Source organism: Grampus griseus, assembly GCF_964374135.1.
Source record: "Grampus griseus genome assembly, chromosome: 1".
NCBI classification, from domain to species: Eukaryota; Metazoa; Chordata; class Mammalia; order Artiodactyla; family Delphinidae; genus Grampus; species Grampus griseus.
The window spans coordinates 62,099,581-62,122,090 of record NC_139017.1 but is presented as its reverse complement, the minus strand read 5'-3'; the positions used below and the strand labels follow the sequence as shown (position 1 = coordinate 62,122,090).

The 22,510-nt window shown below is 52.2% G+C and overlaps 1 protein-coding gene across 2 annotated transcripts in view; it reads left to right on the top strand.

The window, feature by feature from the left end:
* Positions 1–22,510, top strand: part of PIK3C2B (phosphatidylinositol-4-phosphate 3-kinase catalytic subunit type 2 beta) — a 61,248-nt gene that overhangs the window by 7,179 nt on the left and 31,559 nt on the right. The window contains exons 2-9 of one of the 2 annotated variants that reach the window (XM_082674982.1): positions 13,006–14,026; positions 15,563–15,802; positions 17,216–17,316; positions 17,905–18,059; positions 18,275–18,395; positions 21,310–21,421; positions 21,573–21,652; positions 22,034–22,097. In XM_082674982.1, the coding sequence (XP_082531108.1) occupies positions 13,094–14,026; positions 15,563–15,802; positions 17,216–17,316; positions 17,905–18,059; positions 18,275–18,395; positions 21,310–21,421; positions 21,573–21,652; positions 22,034–22,097 (1,806 nt within the window). In that variant the 5' untranslated portion in view covers positions 13,006–13,093. Of the gene's footprint in view, positions 1–13,005; positions 14,027–15,353; positions 15,803–17,215; positions 17,317–17,904; positions 18,060–18,274; positions 18,396–21,309; positions 21,422–21,572; positions 21,653–22,033; positions 22,098–22,510 lie in introns of those variants that run through there. The other variant, XM_082674981.1, reaches the window with a different exon arrangement.

The following is a 22,510-nucleotide window of genomic DNA, read 5'->3' as shown; positions in this document are numbered from 1 at the left end:
TCTGTTTCCTTCCTCCTCTTTCTGTGATGCTCATATTCACTTAGCCTCCCTCTCTGAAAGCCCCCCCCCCCCCCCCCCCCGCCAACCCACCTTCTCTTTCTTTTCACCAAAACAAAGTGTGATACCCTGACTCCAGGCACGACAGTGGACATATCCGTGTAGTACTAATTTGACAGACTTTGTAATGGAGTTTCCATACATTGCAGTGGTATTTCAGCAAGGTAGCTAAGGATGGTTAGTTCCGTTATGCCTGCACATTCAGTCACATTCTGGCTACTCTCATCCAGCTGCAGGCATGCAGCTCATCCCTGCTGAGAATGGCCTCTGACTATTGCTACCCTGGTAGACCCCGACTGAGGGTCACATGGGCAAGGGCCCCATGAAGGTGGGGCTGGTGGGATGTGAGCGTGCTACACTGAGCCAGGTGGGCAGCTAGTCCACTCTTCTGCTGAGTGTCCCCATGCTGGGTATAGAGTTGGGCTCTGTCTCCCTTGGGACCTTCCCGTGCGAGTGGGACATAGGAAATGGGAGAAAGGCATTAGGGCGTATACAGGGCAACACAGAAACTGACACGACCCCTCGTCTACTCCCCCATCCGCTAGGTCACTTCCTATTTAGAAAATAAATCTTCTTAACCCCTCCATGTGCAGAGATGCAGAACAGTTGTTTTAACACCAGCCAAGGCGAATGTGTTGCTCTTGTGCCCCAGACACCGGCACCCCCATTTTAATCAGTCATGTCACCCACGCAGCATCAGAGTGTTTGGGAGACACTGAGAGAGTAAAAGAAGAAAGGACAGTTTGAAAGGGTTGACCAGGGAAGGTTTCTGAGGATCTTGAGTTGGGGTGGAAAGAGGAGAGAGAAAGCAGGAGGAAGGGCAAAGTGCCTCCAGCTGCACCCACGGCTTTTCAGGCCCTAAGAGTCAGGCGGGACGGGCAACAGGACTGGGGAGTCTAGACCAGGGCACTGGAACTACCACTATGACAGGTCTAGGGAGTGACCAGGTTGAGGGGAGCCCTAGCTGGGATCCCCAGTGATCTAGCACTGTCAGGGTCACTGCTCGCTTCCCAGTCCCCCCATCTCAGTATCCCTTTCCCTGTGGTTTGGGGATTCTGGACACTGAGGCCATCTCAAAGAGGATCTCATTTCTCAGTTCCCTCTTAGGGCCCTGCATCCTGAGTGGGGTTTCTCCTTTGACCTTGGTAAGAGAGAATCCGTGGTATCCCCCAGGGTTCAGTGTCCTTGGCTGACCCGGAGCAGGACATCCTTCCGGGCTGCTACCAGGAAGAGTGGAGTGGAACTTCATGGCTGCTGGGTGAGGCCGGGCTAACAGCAGCCAAGGCCAAGTATGGGGGTGGGGGTCAGTGACTTAAAGGGACAAGCTGCCTGGTGGGTAGCGCTTGGGGGGACTTGTGTCCTGGAGAGGGGCAAGAGATTCCTGGGGCTCAGGAACTGGGACCAGGGGAGGCCATGGACAGGCAAGGCCTATGCCAGAGATTCACCTCCCCTACCTTTTTTTTTTTTTTTTTTTTTTTTTTTTGCAGTACGCGGGCCTCTCACTGTTGTGGCCTCTCCCGTTGTGGAGCACAGGCTCCGGACGCGCAGGCTCAGCGGCCATGGCTCACGGGCCCAGCCGCTCCGCGGCATGTGGGATCTTCCCGGACCGGGGCACGAACCCACGTCCCCTGCCTCAGCAGGCGGACTCTCAACCACTGCGCCACCAGAGAAACCCTCCCCTACCTTTTAATGGGTCGTTTCTCCCAGTGCCACTAGAAATTTCCTTTACCACTTCCAGATTCCCGTAGGTTGAGCACCCCTCTCCTCAGACTCTGCTTTTTAAATGCAAACGTCCCTGGGAGGGACTAACACTTTGGCCTCTAACACCCCTGTGTAAATTAGTATCAGGTGTTTGGTGGTGTTTTGTGTGTGTGTGTGTGTGTGTGTGTGTTTCTGGTCTGAAAGAAGGGGGCTACTTGAGAGCTGACACCCTTTTCTTTTCCCACCCTGGTTTGTGAGGACCCCAGGGCTTCTCTACTCTGCCCTGACCTAGGAAATAACACCTGTCCCTGAGGCTGTCCAGAAGCCAGGTGACCTTTGGACAAAGGCCCTCCTGGGCTCTTGTGTCTGGAGTCTCCTTCCCTGGCATTTCCCTCCCCGGTGCTCTCCTCACTGGCCCAACCTGTCCCCGAATGCTGGAATGTGGACAGGGAAGGCCCAGAGCTGCCCCTGGAGCTTAGAGGTCCTGTTTTCCTTTTTCTTCTGGTTCAACTTTCCTCTACTCAGAGGCAAAAAATATACAAATCAATTTTCACTGCAAAGTAAAGGAGCTGTTACAGTGGAGGATTCCTGGACTGAATGTCAATATTATGACATAGTATGAGTGTGTTTCGTGTTTGGTAATTGCAATCTTTGTTGCGGTCATCCATTTACAATGCTTGGTGTCAGTTTATTTATCTCTTGTAAAAATAAAATACAGTGTGTGTGTGTGAGTTGTGGGAAAAAAATTATTAAGTTTATAGATAGAATAAGATTTGGTGTCTGAACTTAAAAGCTTAAAGAAAAAAAAAATACTTCATTGCTTAAAAAAAAAAACCAACTTTCCGTCTGCTTTTCTCAGGCTTCTTTGCCAGTGGCGCTAAGGCTATCACCTCGTGATGTCTAGGCCAGCTTCTTCTCCTGCCCTTAGGGAGCTAATGAGGGAGTGAGTCGGAGGGTGCGGGAAGGTGTGCAGTTTGTGTGATTACTGTGGCTCTGGGTCCCTGGGAGTGACTGCAGTCTATCAGGGATTTTCTCGATTTGGGGAGTTAGCACTGATTGCAGATATTCTCTATTATCAGACAGCATGTCAAGATTGCTAGTTTAGGGACTGTGGTGGCAGAGGGACAGTGGGCAGGGCTTGTGGACAGTGGCGCAGAGCCTCCCTACCAGGAGGGCAGGAAGGAGCTTGCCCTGGGCATGGTGTGGCGGCTGGTCTTTGCTCCTCCGAGGTTCCCATGGATGACTGGCTCAGTCTTTTTCTGCTCGACTGCCTTTTACCCTCTTCCGAGCCAAGCAGGTGGCTGTCAGCTGCCCACACAGCCTGTGCTTGCCCCCTGGCACAGGCAGTGCCACTACACTGGGGCTGCTGGCCCCACCTTCTCTACTCTGTAGAATTGTTCTGGGGACCAAGTCCCTCGGTCCTTCTCGTCCCAGGCTCTGGCACATTCAGTGCCAAGTGTGTACTCATGGGATGGAGCGCAGGGCTGGGGCCAGTGTTGTTTCTGAGGCCCAGCACCAAGTAGCCTCCCCACATTGGTTCTGTGGGCCCTTCCCGACTCTGCTGTGGCTCTGCCGTGAGACACAGGGCAAAGTCACTGACCCTTTGTGGGCCTCATTCTACTAGACAGTAGGACCCTGTCATGGGGAAGAGAGATTACCGTTTAGATGTCTAAGAAAGGTGCTACCAGAAAATAACCAAAGAATTGTTATAATTGAATGAATTGGAGACACTCCCTAAAGATCAGAGTGTTGATTCCCAGCAAAGATGTCATTCTTTTGGAGGATGGTCTCACTGGCATTCTTCGGTAGACTCTGGTTAGTCTGATGCCTCTGTAGTTACCCTGAGATACATCCCCATCCCCTTGCCATGGGGCTGGGCTGTAATTTGAAGTCTGCTCAGGGCTGCCTCCTTCCTCCTTGCAGACTCTGATGGGTTAGCCCCACCTAGCTTGTGAGGACCTGGGGAGTCTGGACCTGAGCCGTGAGGTGGAGGACATTGCCTCTCATCTCTCCCCTCCGGTGAGTCCTCCAGGCAGAGCAGAGCCTTGCTGGCGTTTTGGGTCCTCGCTTTGGTGCCCCGGCTGGACGGGAACAGCTGTGACCTGCTTTCTGGATTCTGCTTAATGGGCTGGCCTCCTCTAGTGAGTTTTCCCAGCCCACGAAGGAATCCTGGAGAAGTGGATTCCAAAGGGCATGAGCTGGGGAAGCTGGACTGGAGATTCAGCTATAGGTGACAGAGGCGACAGTCCGAGCCTTGCAGGAGCCCTTGGTTTGCAGCAAGCAAGTGGCACGGAGAAGGGCTGCCGTGTCCCCATGCCCTCCTCCACCCACTTCCTTACATCCTCCTCCCAGAGGGGCTTCCTTTATGCTTCAGGAGTCTACAGGGCCTTCAGAGAGGCTAAGGTTTCCTAGATGTTGCTGTTTGCAAATGACAGGTGGTTTTTCTCATGTGGGTGGGCTGGTGTGAAGTTTGTCTGTAAAGAAGTTTCCTCAGGAGTCCTCTCAGCTGGAGGCCAAGATTATTAAGGGAAGGTCATCCTGGGAGCTCCTCTTTTCCTCTGCTGTCCTGTCCACCACCTTTCTCTGGAGGGTCGAGGAAACTGGAAGAGTAATTCTTAACCACCGTGCTCCTTGGAGGAAACCCGGCCGATCTGAGCTAGAAGGCCTGGAACTTGGGGCTGCGGTGGCTGAGGGCAGGGGGTGGAAAAAGCAGGAAGTGTGAATCAGACAGAGGGGAGATGTGGCTGTTCTGGCTCCTGGGATGGTTCCTGGCCAAGACCTTTCTTTCCTTTTTGCCAAACGTTCCATTCAGCTGATTGCCAGTTCCTGGTCCCTGCCATCTTAATCGCCAACTCTAGGAAGGAAAGTTTTGAGAGGAGCCACGAGCTGCCTCACCTCTTCCATCACTGACTCTCTTCGTACCCAGATCCAAAATCTACAGGGTGTGTGCTAGGAGCTGTGATCTCCAGGGATTCCGTGTGTGTGTGTGTGTGTGTGTGTGTGTGTGTGTGTGTGAACAGAACAGCTGCACAAATGGTTTCTGAACTGGGACCGAGGACTCAGGACTCTGAATGCAAACCCAACTGATGTAACTGTGTCACACAGCCTCCTGTCCCTCTGCTCTCTTAGGACCCAGAGAGCCCTTTATTAACTCTTGTGTCCACTTTGGCTTCAATTGGTGGAGAGTCCGGGTAGGCCCAGGAAAGAGAGAAATGGAAAGTAAGTTCCAGTAGCAAAACTGAACCACATGGGGCTGCTTTAATTTGGCTGAGAGGATGCTAGAGAGGGGCTGTATGAGTGGGAAGAAAATGCAAGCAGTTATAGTCAGTCTCCTCACATTTGGATTAAGTGAGAACCACACAGAGAGAACATAGTTAAACAAGAGAAAGACTTTGTTGGTGAGTGTGACTCAGTGATGGGCCTGACATCAAAGAAGCTTGTAGAGCTGTATAAAACCTGTAGGTTTTCAATACGGAAGCAGGGATCAGCTGCACATCTGTTTGAGGCAGGGAGCTGACCTACTTGACTTATTGTTATACCTTCCTGCTGGAGGAGTCGTATTCCTGGCACAGGGCATGCTGACTTCCCTGTTGGAGCTGGGGCTGTGGGAGGGGAGAGGTGGAGCTGGGCAGCAGAGTGTGGAGTGAGGGGTGGGGGACGGGTACCTGGCTGCAAAACCAGTGGGATTTGGGGTCTGGGTAAGTGTGGGGTGCTGGGGGTAGATAGGGGAAGGGTCCTCTCAGAAGAGAAAGCTCTGGGATCCAAAGGGATTAAGTCCTTAACCCCTTGAACCATTCTGTCCTGAGAGGAGGTACTGAAGGTCTCTTCCTAGGGCAGTCCTAGAACTGAGTCATCTTCCCTTAGTAAAAACTACTAACAGGCTGGGGGCTTGAGACCCTCCATACTTTTCACCACCTTTCTCCATAGCTCTCCATTTCCCCTGCTCAGTGAAGATGGGTCAGGACGTGCAAGTTTCCCTGCTTTGTGCCCGAAAGGGGAGATTGAATTATTTATGATACATCTGTCACCTTTGTTAGACTGTAAGCTTCCTGGAATTGTGCCATGGTCATCTGAATACTTCTGGGTCTAGCATGGTACCTGGCACGTAGCTGGTACTCACCGCCCATTAGAATCCAGCTCTGTGGCTCAGGATTTGGGGAGATGACCGAGACCCATTAGTCTGTCCCGAGCAGGGTAGTTCTCATACGGTGCCGTCCAGCAAGACAACAGGAAGCCCTCTGCACCCACAGCTGGTGTCATTGCTGGACCCTGGGGCCCCTCCCTCTCTGGCACAGGCATGGAACAGAGCCAACTCACTTGAGGGAGTGCCCTCTCCTTTCTCTCCATGCTCTGACTCTGAGCCATTGTGTGGCTCTGCCCTGACTCCCTTCCTCCCCCTGTGACCTCCAGCCATCTGTTGGCAGCCGTGTGGGCTGAGTTTGGTGCCGCCTAGACCCTGGCACCGACCTGCTTGGCCATAAGCATGCCCTCTTCCTTTACCAGCTGACTGCCTGGTGCTCTTTGGGGTTCCTTTCCCCAGTTCCGTCCTGTCTTCCTGGTAGTTCTGAAACCCTAGTCTTTGGTGTCAAACTTTGCTGCACATCTGAATTGCCTGAGGGGCTTTGAAATGTTCAGAGTCCAGGGACTCACCCCACTGAATCAAACCCTCCAGGAGAGGGGCCAGGAATTTGTATGTTTGAAGAACTTTCCAGATGATAATTACAACCATTCAAATGTGGACCCTATATTAGATAATATTATTGTTAAATAATAACAATTACAATTTAACGTATTGTCAACGTTAAATTTAGCTGGTATGCTAACTGGCATTGTGTTTACATCAGAGAATGTCCTAGTTTTGTAGATTCAGGCTGAAGTATTTAGAAGTGAAGTGTTTGCATCTTAACGTTTGAAAATGTTAAGCAGAGAAGGAGAAAGTGTGCTCAAATGTGGGGAAATGTTAACAATTAGTGCATGCAGGTGGTGAAAGGAATCTGGCTGAAAATGGTCTTTCAGATGGTTTCCATCTACTTTCTGAGAGAGGGATACTAGAAGAGAACACAGCTAGGGCCACCAAGGTGCACAACTCCAGCAGGCACCGTTCTCTTTGTTGTGGTAGAGGGTGTCATTCACGTAGAGTACAGTGTGTGGGTGCTCCGTGGAGTTGTGCAACAGAGCGGTACTGGCCCCAGCCTTCTCTTCCTGGATGAGCTGCAGAGTAGCAAAGACCCCAGGCCCTCGTCCACCCCAACGCTTTCCTGGGACCTACATGGATATTTGCTTTCTTACAGAATCCCTAGTAACCCTTGAGGACTCAGGCAATAGAGAATTTGTCAACCCAGCAGAGCCTGGCAGGGAGGGAGCTGAACTGGGGAAGAGAATGGGGGAGGCAAGAAACACGAGGCTCTGATTCCTAAAATACTTTGTGTATCCCCACCCCTCCTGGAAGATGAAATTCCGGGCGGAAGCCAGCCGGCTCCCTTTAGCTGCAGGTGGTTGGGACTGGTTGCTCCTGCCTTTCCTCTTTCCCTCTCTGCATTTCCCCTGTTCCTGGCTGCTGCCCTGAACCTTCACCCTACCTTAGGGCGGGGTCTCCCGGTCCTGGTGTTCTGGCCTTGTGGGGGATGCTGCTTGTCCTGCCTCCTCACCATGGATCCCTCAGCATCAGAGCGAGCAGAGCACTGCACTTTTTGGAAGGTGCAGCTGCCGGTATAGCCCCGGGTGCAAGATGGGCTGGGCCTCCTCTGCACAGCTGACAGACAGTCTGGTGGTGTCCTGGCCGGGAGCCAGGGGGCCGGTGGTTAGAGAGGGGTGGCTCAGCTTTCCGTGTTTGAATTCCAGTCTGGGAAGAGCCTTAGGAGCTGAGCCTGCTGGATCTCCCTCGGGTCTTTTTTTTTTTTCCCCCTCAGCCGCGCCGTGTGGCTTGTGGGATCTTAGTTCCTACATCAGGGATTGAACCCGGGCCCTCAGCAGTGAAAGTGCGGAGTCCTAACCACTGGACCACCAGGGAATTCCCCCTCAGGCCTTTCTTCTCTTTCCTCCCAGGGCTAACGTTGGCGTCCTCTGAGAAATGTGACTGAAGGGAATCAACAGGTCAGAATCAAAGAATCCCAGGGCTGGAAGGCACTTTCTGTGGGGGTCTTGTCTATCTACCCACCTGCATTTACAGATGCCAAACCTGGTCCTGTTAGTTGAAACCCAGTCCTACTTTTGAAGGATCCCCAGGGAAGGACCCCACCTGCATCCTGATCACACATCTCTATGTCTGAGAATTCTTACCACCAGAAAGCTCTACCCTTATATCCCAGTTGAAGTACATTTTCCTCAGTGGAAATGAGGTGATTTTGGAACTTGAGGATCTTGGTGGGAGATGACAGATTCATACACATTTAATTTTTTTTTTTTTTCAGTACGTGGGCCTCTCACTGTTGTGGCCTCTCCCGTAGCGGAGCGCAGGCTCCGGACGTGCAGGTCAGCGGCCATGGCTCACGGGCCCAGCCGCTCCGCAGCACGTGGGATCTTCCCGGACCGGGGCACGAATCCGTGTCCCCTGCATCGGCAGGCGGACTCTCAACCACTGCACCACCAGGGAAGCCCCATACACATTTAATTTTGAATAAAATGTTTCAAGATGATATTTGAGGTATATACAGGTTGCTATTGGGAGCGTGAAGGTGGGGCACATTGTTGAATCTGGAGGTTCAGAGAGGGCTTCTTGAAGAACTTGATGTCAGAGCAAAGTCTGAGCAGTTAGAATCACATAGGCAAAGAGCGTTGGCAGTTGGGAAGGGCGTGCCCTGGAGCAGGAAGGTACTGCACGAAATCACGGAGGTATCAACTGCGTGGTTCTGAATGGTTGGAGATGAGAGGGAGATGGGGGCTGGTGATAAAGGCCTTGTAAAGGAATCAAATAGAGAGCCTTTGAAGGGGTTTAAGCAGAGTGAGATGATCAGATTTACACTTTAGAAAGAGCCCTCTGACTGCTCTGGGGAGCAAGCTTTAGAGAAGGAAAGATTAGGAGGAGGAAGGACTGTTTGAAGGCTATTGTAATAGCCCAAGTGGGAGAAAATACGGGTTTAATTAGGGCAGCAGCAGTTAGCATAGAAGGAAGGACTAGATTTGGGAAGTATTAAGAGGAAAAGTTGGCAGGCTTGGTGATTGGATATAGGGTGAAAAGGAAGGAGGAATCCAGGATGACCGTCGGGTTCCTAGCTTGGGTAACTGGATAGTGCCTTTCACCCAGATGGGGAACCAGGAAGGAGGAGAAGGTTGTGGGAAGGAGATAAGAAGGTGATAGTTCAGTTTTGGACATCTGGGGGTTGAGGCATGGGTGGGCAGATCACCTTGACGGGGGAGACACACATTTGGAATCATCAACACGCACGTGATGTGAGTGGGGGAACAGATGAGACTGCCCAGTGGGGTTGTCACATTAACAGAGGCTGAGAATAGAGTCCTGAGCCAACACCAATATTTCAGGGTGGACAAAGGAAGAGGAGGACAATGGCAGAGGTGGAGAACATGAGAGAGTAGTGTCATGGAAGCCAGGGGGTGGAGGATGTAAGGAAGAAGGGAATGGTCTGAGAGCCAAGTGCAGCAGCGACGTCTGGGCAGATAGAAATGCCTGGGTGGCCTGGGCATTGTTGTTGGGGCATTTTAGTGTAATGTTGAGGGCAGAAGTTTCAGATTACAGTGAGTTGAAGAGTAAATAAGGGAGAATTGAGAAACATCGTGTGTCTTCTGTGAAGCTTGCCTGGGAAGGGAAGGAAGAACAGGGAGGGTATGAGCTGAAGGACAGAAAGGCAAGAGAAGGTGCTTAGGGTGTAGGGTTCTGGTTTTTGTTCCTTCTTCTTTTTCTTTTTAAAGCTAGAAGAAGCTTGATCATGTTTATGTGCTGAAGAGAGAGACCCAGTTAAGGAGAAGAGGTGAAAGTACAGGAGAGGGAAGGGAGGTTGGTGGAGCATCAGCCTAGAGGAGATCCAGTGTGTGGGGCAAGCGCCCTGGAGGCTCTGGAGGCTTCTACCTCAGTGGGAAGCGGGGACCTGCTTTCCCTGAGACCAAAAGGAAGAAGGGGAGCCCAGGAATTTCCCTGGGGGCACAGTGGTTAAGAATCCACCCACCAACATAGGGGACACGGGTTCGAGCCCTGATCCGGGAAGATCCCACATGCCGCGGAGCAACTAAGCCCATGTGCCACAACTACTGAGCCTGCGCTCTAGAGCCCGCGAGCCACAACTACTGAGCCCATGCGTCACAACTGCTGAAGCCCGCGCGCCTAGAGCCTGTGCTCCACAACAAGAGAAGCCACTGCAATGAGAAGCCCGCGCACTGCAACGAAGAGTAGCCCCCGCTCGCCGCAACTAGAGAAAGCGCGCACAGCAATGAAGACCCAGCGCAGCCAAAAAATAAATAAAATAAATAAAAAAGGAAAAAAAGAAGGGAGGCCAAATGCAAGTGTGGTTAAGTTAGTAGGGAAGAGAGGCAGGAAAGCGAGAGAGATGATTTCCAATGGCCTCGGTTTTTCTCTTCACAGTGGTGCCTGGCTAAGGCCAGTGTTGCTACTCTGCTTGTCCCAGCTTGGGGCTGAAAATACAGTTGTTCTCTGGATTAAAAGGCTTAATCTCAGTTCCCTTTGAGCATTTATCTTGTGTCTCCCATCGAAAGTACTAGGCCCTCCTTTTCCTGGGCCCAGTTTCCCAACTCTGGGCAGCCAAGTTCTGGGTATCTTCATCTGCGCATCCAATTCCTTTGAATTTTAAATAGCAAGACTCCCTCTTACCCTCTGTGGATAAAAAGTGATCTATAAGGAGCTGTTGAAGCATGGAGAAACTCAACAGGCAGAGAAATCAGCAGAGAGCAGCTTCTTTATGCCCTGAAGCTGGGCTTGGGCTATTCCATTTTGGGGAAAATACTTCCTAAGACTCACTGAGCCAGCCTGTGCCTGACGGATGCCCCAGGATCCTGGAAGGGCACCTCAGGCTGAGGGATACTCTTGTCCTAACTCCTTTGGGGTCTGATGGAACTTACCACCCACGAATCTGTCTGAACGTTTTTCCTATTGATGCTTTCAATTTTCTAGTCATGAGGAAGGACGTGCTTCACATGTTTGTTACCTGCTGGGTAACAGTACAATAAAATGAAGGATTTTTGATAATTTTATGAAATCGTGAACTTCGCAGCTGCTGGTGAGAAGGGTCAGAAACCACTTACTAAACAATTGCCTGCCCCAACCTAATCTGAAACACATACACACACAGGTCCATGGTTCTCAGCTTTGGCTACAGAGTAGAATCTCCTGGGGAGTTTAAAAAAATACCACTGCCCTACTGCAGACCAATTAAATCAGAATCTCTTGAGAGTACCTGGGCTTCAGTACTTTTAAAAAATTCCCCCAGGGTTTCGAATGTGCAGCCAGGGTTGAGAACCACTGGGCCAGCTCGCCTTGTCGTTGCAACCGTGCCTTCAGTCACGGCTTCTAAAGGAAAAGGGTACCAACACTGGAGTGAATGAAGGGGCTGCTCGTGGCCAGAGGCAGCCGGCTGGCAGGTGGCGGGTGTTCTCTGCCTGTCTGGCTTCCTAAGGGCTGAGGGAAATCAGTATTTCGGCACACCTGTACTCCATCAGGTGCCCGGGTCTCACCTGTTGGCAGACTTTGTTTTATTGACTCATATCGGTGCATTTTGGGAGGATCTTAGTGCAGTCAGAGTAGCTGTTTCATAGGGCTTAGTTGTACTTTTCATTTATAGCTTTATTGAGGTATAGTTGACATATAATAAACTGTACATATGTAAAGTGTGCAACTTGATAAATTTTGACATATGTATATACCCGTGAAACCACAATCAAGACAGTGAACATTTTCCTCGTCCCCAAAGTGTCCTTGTGCTCCTTTGTAACCCTCTTTCCACCCCTTCCCAGAGAGCCACTGATCGGCTTCCTGTCACTGTAGATTAGTTTTCATTTTCCAGAATTTTATATAAATGGAATCCTACACACTCATACTCTGTCTGACTTCTTTTACTCAACATAGTTATATTGACATTCATCCATGTTATTGCATATGTCAATGATTAATTCCATTTTGTTGCTGAGTAGTATTCAGTTGTGTGGACGTATCGTATTTTTTTTAATCCATTCACCTGCTGATGGACATTAGGTTGTCTCCAGTTTTGTTTGTTTTGTTGTTTTACATCTTTATTGGAGTATAATTGCTTTACAATGGTGTGTTAGTTTCTGCTTTATAACAAAGTGAATCGTGTCTCTAGTTTTTTGATGTTACAAATAAGACTGCTGTGGATATTCATATACAAGTCTTTGTGTGGACATATACTTTCATTTTTCTTGGGTAAGTAATTAGGAGTGGGATAGTTGAGTCATATGGTAGGTGGATGCTTACCTTTTCAAGAAGCTGCCTATTTCCCAAAGTGGTTGTACCATTTAACGTTCCCTACCAGCAGTGTGTGAGAGCTGTCCTCTTTATTTATTTTATTAAAAAAATTTTTTTATTGAGGTATAGTTGATTTACAATGTGTTAATTTCTGCTATACAGCAAAGTGACTCAGGTATACATATATATATTCCTTTTCATATTTTTTTCCCTTATGGTTAATCACAGGATACTGATGATAGTTCCCTGTGCTATAACAGTAGGACCTTGTTGTTTATTCATCCTATATATAATAGTTTGCATCTGCTAATCCCATACTCCCAAACCTCCCCCGACTCGCGCCCCCCTTGGCAACCACAAGTCTGTTTTCTATGTCTGTGAGTCTGTTTCTGTTTAATAGATATGTTCCTTTGTGTCATATTTTAGATTCCACATATAAGTGATATCATATGGTATTTGTCTTTCTCTGTCTGACTTACTTCGCTTAGTATGATAATCTCTAGGTCCATCCACGTTGGAGAGACGTCCTCTTTAAATTGACTGAAGAGCCCTTGTCTCCATCTTTTCCTCTTAGCTGATACAAGTTGCCTCCTTCTTTCTTCGGGGTACCTGTGAGCGACATGAGGATGGGATTTAGGGACCAGAAATGGAAACATGTATAGATGAATGGAAGGGTAGATGGATGTAACAGATAAATAAAGTTGTCTTGGTATCTCTTTTTTTCTCCATCTTTCTGTTTCTCTCCATCTGTTGTAGGCACTCAAGAAACAGGCAGTGGCCCAGATTATGTCACCCAATCAGATTATTGACACGTCTCTTTTTGTGACTGAATGATTGATATTTTTCCTCCTCACTTGCAGGGGCCCAGACACCATGCCACAACCCTGCAGAACTGACATTGCCAGGAAGTAGAAGACTTCCTTGTTTCCTCTGTCCCCCATCCTCACCATGTCTTCGACTCAGGGCAGTGGGGATCACTGGAAGTCACTGGAGTCTGTGGGCATCAGCCGCAAAGAGCTGGCCATGGCCGAAGCCCTGCAGATGGAGTATGATGCTCTGTCCCGGCTTCGGCACGACAAGGAGGAAAGCAGAGCCAAGCAGAGCACAGACCCCTCTCTCATCAGCTGGGATGAGCCTGTCCTAGACTTCTACAGCAAGCCAGCGGGAAGGCGGAAGGACCTCAAGCTCTTACGTGGTCTCTCTGGCTCTGACCCTACCCTCAATTACAACTCGCTCTCCCCACAGGAAGGGCTGCCCAACCACTCTACCTCCCAGGGCTCCCAGCCTGGCCCAGATCCCTGGCCCAAAGCCTCCCTGGCCGGAGACTATCTCTACATTTTTGATGGTTCAGATGGGGGGCTCTCTTTGTCCCCAGGACTGGGGGACACAGACGACTCTTTGAAGAAACTGTCCCCACCTCCTCTGCCTCCCCGAGTCTCTATCTGGGACACTCCTCCCCTGCCTCCCAGAAAGGGGTCCCCCTCATCCTCCAAGATCTCCCGGCCCAATGACATCAACACTTTTTCTTTGGTCGAACAACCTCCAGGCAAACTGCTGGGGCATCAGCTCCTAGAAGAGGAAGAGGAGCTGGGAGGTGGGGGTCCAGGGCGCCTACTGGGGTCCATGGACTACGACGGTATCAATGATGCCATTACACGGCTCAACTTGAAGTCAACCTATGATGCAGAGATGCTGCGGGACGCCACCAGGGGCTGGAAGGAGGGCCGGGGACTCCTGAACTTTGGCAAGGACACTCCTGGAAAACCTGTGGCCCGGAGCAAGACCATGCCCCCTCAGGTGCCCCCCCGCACCTACACCTCCCGCTACGCCAACCGGAAAAATGGGACATCTGGCAAGAACCTCCAGATTTCTGCAGCTCCGGTGAGGACCTGATTATGTTTCTTCTGTCCCCTTTCCCCTTGTCATTCAGAAATAGAGTCCCCCTTTCTTCTTTGCTGTCCAAACCACAATCTGCTCCACACTCACCCCTTCAGTCCTCTCCTGCCCTCTGCTTCTGACGTTGGGCCCCCGGGCCGTGGTGGGGGAGGGAAGAGGGACACTAGTAGAGAAGGCTCCTTTTCAGGGCCAGTTTTGTGTATCTTGGCCAAATGGTCCTTCTGGGGGCAGGCGTTTTGGAATACCCACAGGAGAGGGAGTTCTGTCCCATAAGGACAGAACTGGGGTGAGGGGATACACTGTTGACGGCATGGCCGAATGGCCTTGGGCACTGGGGTGGGTTCCTTCTGCTTTCTGACTTTCTGCTCTGCCAAAAATGCTGCGTGGTGATGAGGTTCCGTCATGATACTAACCAATGTTTAGTGCTCACTAAGTCCCAGACCCTGGTCCAGACCCCTCAGCAACCCTGCCTAATGATCCGCAGTGGCTAGCCCTGCTGTGTCTCATCCCAAAGCTCCATTGTTCTCACTCGCTAGCTCGCTGGCTCTCTCTGCGTTACTCCCTCTGTCTCCCTCCCTTTGTCTCTCCCCCTCTGTCTCTCTCCTCCCTGTCCTTGTGTGTGTGCCCCCGCACATCTCTCTCATTGTGATAAAATATACATACCATAAAATTTACTGTCTTAACCAACTGTAAGTATACAGTTCAGTGGCATTAAGTACATTCACACCGTTGTGCAATCCTCACCATCATCCATCTCTTTTCACAGTGAAAATGTTAAGAAAAAAGTATGCAGTGTGGCAGTAATTATTTCACTTTTATCAGTATATAGTATAAAATAGAAAACTCTCTGCACAGAAGCATGGCGTAGGTTCCAGGGCAGCTTTGATCTTTTTCTGGTTTAAAAAGTGTCAGCAACATCTCCATGGGCGGGACCTGAAGCCTGCTTTGTGTTTTGCACTTGGAAACCCTGACCCCAGGGGAGTCGAGAGGCACCCCTGTGGCTGATGAGTTCTGTCCTGACAGCTTTCCACCTCATTCCCTCCCTGTTTCCTCCTTATCCATTGTCTAAGGGACACTGGGGCTTTCCCACCTTGTGTCCCAGCAGTTGGGATCCTTCACAACTCTGGAAAAGCCACGTGGTCCTTCCTTCCTGTGCTTCAGCTAAGAGAGTCGCCCAGAGCAGAGGCAGCTCCTGGGTTAAGTCACAGCTCTAGAGCGCAGGGCTTTTTAAAGGACTTGCTCTGAGAGGTGGGGCTGTTCCTGCTATTTATAGGGACAGGGAGATTCTGTTCTGCACAGCTGGGCCTGCTTGCGCAGCGGCAGGCCACCCTGGTAGGTGGTCACCTCTGTGGCTCGCTCTCCTGCTTCCCCCCCACTCCCTCGCCCTTCCCCCATCCCCTGTGTGTTATCAGAGTTCTGGGAGGGAGCTTGGTCCAGAGTCTCCTTGAAGAAGCTAGGGCAAAGCAAAAAGCCCTTGCCAGTTCTTAGGGGGAAATGCGGCCTTGGTCTTCCCCACCCCAGCTTGGTGCGGGGGCTCATCCCGCTGGGAGGGGCGGCCCTTCGGGCTCTCGACCCATACCACCGCCCCGCCTTCGCCGGGCTTCCAGCCGGAGGGACCCACCTTATCCCAGGCCTGTGGAGCCAGCTAAGGAAATGGTTGGCTCTAAATGCCAGCCTCGTACCCCTGCTGCCAGCCTCTGCCCTGCAGATCCCCCCAGCCAGCATCGGGCGATGCCATCAGGGCCTGCCAGCAGGGCAAACGTAAGTGGCTTTTGTTTTCTTATGGAGCCAGTGAGTGGTACTGAAAGGCATGAAAGTGGCCTTCAGCCACCACTCTGTTCTCCACCCTCCTTGCCTTCCCCTCCTCTTGCTGTCTCTCTGTCTCTGTCTGTCTCTGTTGCTCTCTCTATCGCTCTCACTTTTGTGGGTTAGCTGCTGACAGTGGTACTATTGTTTTGACTGGGACACAGGCATGAACTTGGCAGAGCCAGGGCCTCCCATGCCAACTGCCCCCACGGCTACCCTCCCCTCTCTGCACCCGCTCCATGCTCACCCAGGGGAGCAAGGCCAATGAGAGAGGGTCACTCAGAGGAAACAATCTGGATATTCAAATGAGGAGCTCAGTTGCTGCCATCTGCCCCGAGGGGGCGGGGAGGACAGGAGAATAGCCAGGGGGAGGCTGAGAGGTGAGGCGTTGCGTGTGTGCACACTGGCTCCCCGGAAGTATCCGCCTTTACCGGATGCAGGCCGGCGCTCTGTCAGAGCTGTCACCTCATTCCCTTGCAGTGGCCTCCCTGGTGGCTCTGGGCAGGCAGGCCGAAACCTGCCACGCACCAGCTCCTCCCTGCGGCTGTGCTGCAGGCCTTGTTCGAGGGCTGCTTTAGAACTCCTCATGGGTGACTGAAAACAGCTCTGTGGTGGGAGACAGTTTGAGGTCTTGTCTGTGAGAACCCCACCAGCACACACATGTTCTTGGACAGGAAGTGGGGCCCAGGAAGGCTTCCTGACATTCCAGCTCTTGGGGACCAGAAGACTTGAGAGCCAGGAGGAGCTAAGCCTTCTTCCCGGTTCTTTCCTGCCCAGAAAGCTGCTTTGACGCTCTCTTCCTCAAGTAGTGCTTACTGGGAACGCACATGTGTCTGAGTCATTGCCTCCATTCACGGTCTCTTGGTCTCTCTCTGAGTTGGGTCCCTGGGGCTTACTGTGGATGTTGGAGCTTTGCCCAGGGCTCAGCTTCCCTGGGGACGGTTTGGGCAACCCCTTGCTCTGGCCTCAGTGGTGGGACGGGGAACAACAGCTGTCTGCTCAGCTCCCCTCCACGCCTCTGGGAGCATCCCCCAGAAAGCCAGCCCCACGGCCCAGCGTGCCGGGAACCACCTGACCTGCAGAGTTGAGCTTATTAGACACTGGCCTCTCGGGAAGGAGGTTCGGCCACACTCATGTCCATCCCACCCAGGCTTCCAGACTCAGCTAAGGCATCAAGCACTCTTTCACCTTGGCTCTTGGTCTGCCAGGACGGCAGATAAATATATTCCTGGATTTCCCACATGTTTTTTTATGCCCCTTTCACTGGAAAGTCTTTACACCTAGAGTTTAAGAGTTTAGGCCTAGGAGCCTGCGGGAAGGGGATGGCATGAGGGAAAAGGCACTGAGTAAGTTGCTCTTCTCTTAAAGGTGGGCTCCCGGCCCCACGCCATCGCCAATGGCCATGAGTTGTTTGAGGTCTCAGAGGAGAGAGATGAGGAAGTTGCTGCATTCTGCCACATGCTGGATATGTAAGAGTTAAAGACTGGGGGGTTGGGGAGGGTTGTGGGCGCTGGGGAGGAGAGTCACCCCTTTCAGAACTTTCTAGGGAGGAAGAAGAGCCATATTTAATACATCTCAATTTACAACTATGGGATGCTTCCTGCAACCGGTATTTGCAGGCTTTTTGGAATCTTAGAAGTTTCACACTTTGGACAAAATTCAGGAAACCTCGATCTAACAGTCAAATTGTTCCAATCACTTCAGGCTCAGCTGCCTTTAGGAACAAACACACCCCAGATGGAGATAAGAGTGTAATCTTATCTGGGGCTAAAAGAGAAAGGAAGTGGAAAATTTTTCCGTGGAAAGCTGTGTGGTTTTAAAACTATCCTTAATGTTCAACTCAGCTTGGGAAACATTTTGCAACTGTAACAGATGTATCAAGAACAGGGTTTCCCCCAGCTGCTTCCCCACTGCCCCCATCCTGGCCCACAGACCCACGGGCTGAGTGGGGACGGAGGGGTCCTTGGGCCTCAGGACGGGAGGTCCCAGCAGGCCTCTTGTTGACCATTCTCTTCTGAAGGCACAGCGATGGTCCTTCTCCCTCTCTTCCTGCACAGCCTCCGATCTGGCTCTGATGTCCAAGACTACTCCCTCACTGGGTATGTCTGGAGCACTGTCACCCCAAGCCCAGAGCACCTCGGGGATGAGGTTAACCTGAAGGTGACCGTGTTGTGTGACAGCCTGCGGGAGCCGCTCACTTTTACCTGCAACTGTAAGTTAGTGGGGAGTCGGTGTGAGCATCCCTAAAGGTGGGGCAGGGGTGACGGTGTTTTGACTGTGTGGGGTCTTTTGCCGTTGATTCCCAACCCCAAACTGTGTGTTTGCCTGCTTTATCTGGTTGTTGATGGCTCTGGGGGACGGGATCGGGATGAACCCCGCCTGCCCCAGTGCCCCCCCTCATTGCTTCCCCTGCCTCTCCCCTTGCAGGTTCCTCCACTGTAGACTTGCTCATCTACCAGACCCTGTGCTATACCCATGATGAACTGAGGGGTGTCGATGTGGGTGACTTCGTGCTAAAGCCCTGTGGGCTGGAGGAATTCCTGCAGAAGTGAGTGCACTGGTGGGGACAAGCGGGCAGGAAGTGGCACCTGCCTTCTAGGTAGTAGGCTTCTGAGGGGGCTTCACCGGGGTGGTGCTGGGCTCGAGGCCTGGGGCTGGCAGCTCCCTGCCAATCCCACAGTCAGGACTCCTGCTTTCTGGGCATACTGTCAGCCACGTCGTACTTCCCCCAGGAGCTCGGTCTTCCAGCGGGGTTGGCTGGCTTCCTGGGCCAAATCTGCTGTGGAAAGAGCTTGGAACTGGGATTAGACAAAGACTAAGTCGTATCTGCTTGCAGACTTCTGCGTGTGGAGGGATGTGTGTGTGGGGGCGGGAGAACTGTGTGGGGTAGCTTCTCCCGCCCTAGATTATGTGTGGGGTCTTTATGGCCAAGGGCTGGAGGAGGACTGGGCAGAAGCGCCCTGTGGAACTAGCGGTAAAAATCCCAGTTGCTCTCTCCTCCCCCTTCCCCTGCTGACAAGCCTTTCCCCCAGTGGCATGTGCAGCTGGTTATGCTCCTTACCAAAGGCTCGCCTCCAGCTCCTCTGCATCCAGTGGCAGCAATCCCCTTTCCACTGCCCTGGGACTCTGGGGTGCTGGGGTGGTGGGAAGGGGGACTGGACCCCTCAGGTGGTACAGCTGTGTGGCAGGCTGTAGAGTCAGCCAGAGGCCAGCAGATAAGGAAATAAAGAGAGCTGCTTTCCTCCCTAAGCTTCCAGTTGCCTACTGGCCACTTGGTGAAGCAGATCTTGGGAGTGGGGGAGGAGAGGCCGGTATCTCAGGTCTGAGGGGTGCGCGATGAGGGCCACCACTTGCTCTTTCTCTTATATGCAGGTCTAGATGCAAGGATGGTTGATCTATGGCTAGAGCAGTTCTTGGCTGGTTTCTTTAACCTTAGGGATATTGTGGGCCCTTCCTGGCCTCTGTGCCCTCAACTGGAAAACTGAGAGAAAAGAAGGGGGCAGGGCCCTACGTGGCACACCTCCAGGGAGCACAGTTCAAATGTGTATCGCTCTCCACTAGAGGAATAGAGGGGGCCCCAGATTCAGGGGCTCCTGGCGCAGAGCACCTGCCACTGTTGTAAGGGAGCAAGGGGCATAATGGGTCACATCAACGCAGCTGGTTTGGGTTCCAGCTGCCACTTGCTCGTTGTGGAGCTCTGACCCTCAGCTTCTTCTGTACAATGTAGCAAGGGTTAAATATGAGGATCACCCAATGAGCGATCAGTAAATATTCCCAGGGAAGGACCAGTCCAAAGAGAGGATGCGGCCTAGATGGATACTGTCATTTCCCTTGCAGCCCCCTAGTCCTTGAGCCCCCAAGTCCAGAGGGGGTAGATAAGCCGTCAGCTTCTGACATCTTGCCAAGACTCAGGTGGAGTGTTCCAGGCGAGGTGGAGAAGGATTGTTGGTCCTAGGGTCATGCCTCTCCCACTCTAACTTGAATGCACACAGAGGAAGGCCTTCCACAGAGAAGGTCAAGCAAGTCCCTGGGGGACCTGTGTCCATCACTCTTGGTCCAGGAGCCCCCTCCTCCACCAAGGCTCTTCTCTTCCCTCCCACGCAACAGAAAAGCCCAGACCCCTGAGCACAAGACAGCTGCCTTGGGTTGGGGGTGGAAAGGACCCTCTGGGGGATCCAGAAAGCTGCTAGCTCCCAAGGAGGCCCTGTGTTTCCTACCCTTGCTTAGAAAAGGGGCTGACGCTGAGGGGGAGTGGCGGGTCCAGGATGCAGGCTGCTCTCAGATAAGAACCTTGAGACAGTCCCCGGGGAGGGTTGGGTTTCCTGCCACCTCCCCCACCCCTGACGTACTCTTCCTTCCTCCCAGGGCACTCCCACCAGCCCCACCCCACAGCCCAGCCTCTCCCACCCCCAGGTTTTGACTGCAGCTCAGTCTTAGCAGGTTGGGGTCTAAATCAGAGGCTTGGCGCCTCCGGATGTGGAAAACCCACTTACGTCCTAGCTGGACTCGACTGGCCTCCAGCCCAGGCACCTCTGCTGGCTTCTGCACAGAGCCCTATGCTTTGCTCCTTTCCTCTCCATTTCTGGCCTAGATTCCCAGCTCTGCTGAGGAAGGAAGTCCCTTTCCGGCTTCTGTTACCCAGCTGCTGGGACATGGCCCAGGCCTGCAGTGCTGGCCTGCAAGTGGGACTCAGCCTGCCCCTTCTCCTCGGCTTCCTTTCTGCCTAAGGTGTGATTTGGAGGGAGGAAGGGGCTGGATCACCGAGGGACTCCCTAAGCCGCCTTCTCTGAAACTTGGGGGTGGGGCGGGGGTCTCACCTGAGCAGTGGGAATAGCATGCTGGTAGTCTGTAGAGATTTACCTTGTTATTCACCATCGCAGGAGCCACAGAGGGCGGTGAGAAGCAGCACTTTGGTGGGTTAGGGATGATAGACCTGGAATCTTGGTGGCTTTGGTTGGTTGGTCCCAGCACCCAGTTGGTCATGGTGGGGGATGTGAGACTTAGGATCACAGTGTTGGGGGGATAGTGTCACCCATTGAGCTCCACACCCAAGCCTGAGCACAGGCTGGCTTCTTTTGTGTCCTGTGTACCAAAGCCAAGAGGATGGGGTTTAAACACTGCCCCTGAGAAATCTCTTTGTTCTCCACTCCCTCCAGAAGTTCCCGCCCCTAGAGTGAACCAGTGATAATGGTAATAAATACCTAGGAAAGTCATTGTTTGTACAGACCAAGGGTTAAATGTAATAGGTGGCATTTCTTTAGACAGACCTCTGTTTCTTTCCCCAAGCTCTACCATGACATCTCCTAAGAGCTAAGGTAGGGGTACATGACAGGTATACTCCCCCTTCACCTTTCCTCCCCCTTCCTCCTGTTTCTCTCTCCCTGAGGCTAAGGTATGCATTTCCCTTGAAAGTCCCAGTGAGCCCCCAGAATGCTAATGGCCTTGTCCCCCTGTCCCACCAGCAAGCACGCCCTGGGCAGCCACGAGTATATTCAATACTGTCGAAAGTTTGACATCGACATTCGGCTACAGCTGATGGAGCAGAAAGCTGTACGCGGTGACCTGGCCCGGACGGTTCGTGTGTGGTGGGGAGGCTGATGGCTGCGTGGGGATGGGGAGGTAGTGGGCAGAGGGTGATATGGAATACCTTGGGCGGACATGGGGCAGTAGCACTGCGCTGTGATACAGGCACCACCCTTCTCTGAATAGGGCACTTCTTACACAGGTGAATGATGACCAGAGCCCCTCCACCTTGAACTACCTCATCCATCTGCAAGAGAGGCCGGTCAAGCAGACCATAAGCAGGTGAGAGTGGGCACCATCTCGGATGTGGCCCAAGCCCGAACTGTGAGGGGACCCTAGCAGATACCCCTGCTTGCCTTTATGCCAGGGCCAGGGGTTCTTGCAGGTGTTGGGGCCCAAGAGTCTTAGAGGAGAAGATCCCCACTTCAGGGTATGTGACATCTCTTCCCTCTAGTCCTTTGCCACATTCTCCAGGTAGAAGGTAGCCAACTAGAAAGGACTTGCCGGCCTTCAGTCTTCATGGGACCTAAGGGAAGAGTGGGAACCCCTTTAAGCCAGAGTCTGATTCCTGAGCTGTGGAGAAGGAGGGAGAGGATGGGTCTTCCAGTACACTGGGTCTGTTCTGACATCTTCTATGACCTTTCCCTGTCCCCAACTCCCCAGGCAGGCCCTGAGTCTTCTGTTTGACACTTACCACAATGAGGTGGATGCCTTCCTGTTGGCTGATGTGAGTACAAATTCTGGGGCTGGCCCAGCTGCCCAACGCTCCTCCCTTCCTCTCCTCCCGTCCTCCTGGGATCAGCTCACACTGGGGATCTGGAGTAGATACTGAAAACCTATTAGCAGAGCACTTTTTTTCATTCCCCTAGCACATGGGCAAACCACGACTGCCAGCTCTTGGGCAGCTGGCCAGTGTGTATAGAAGGGTTGTGCTCCTCTGTAGAAGTAGGTCAGGAACCATGCCCTGATCCTGTCTCTGGAGTAGGGCATCTTCAAAGCTAAGGGACATAGAGTTGTCGCCCTGCTGCTGAACTTGAGAGTGCACTGGAGTGTGCGTCCTGTGAGCAGGGCCCAGGAACCTCTGATTTGAGAGGTTCTGATGTGCTGGTGTCACAGGTGGAAAACCATCAGAGGTAGAGG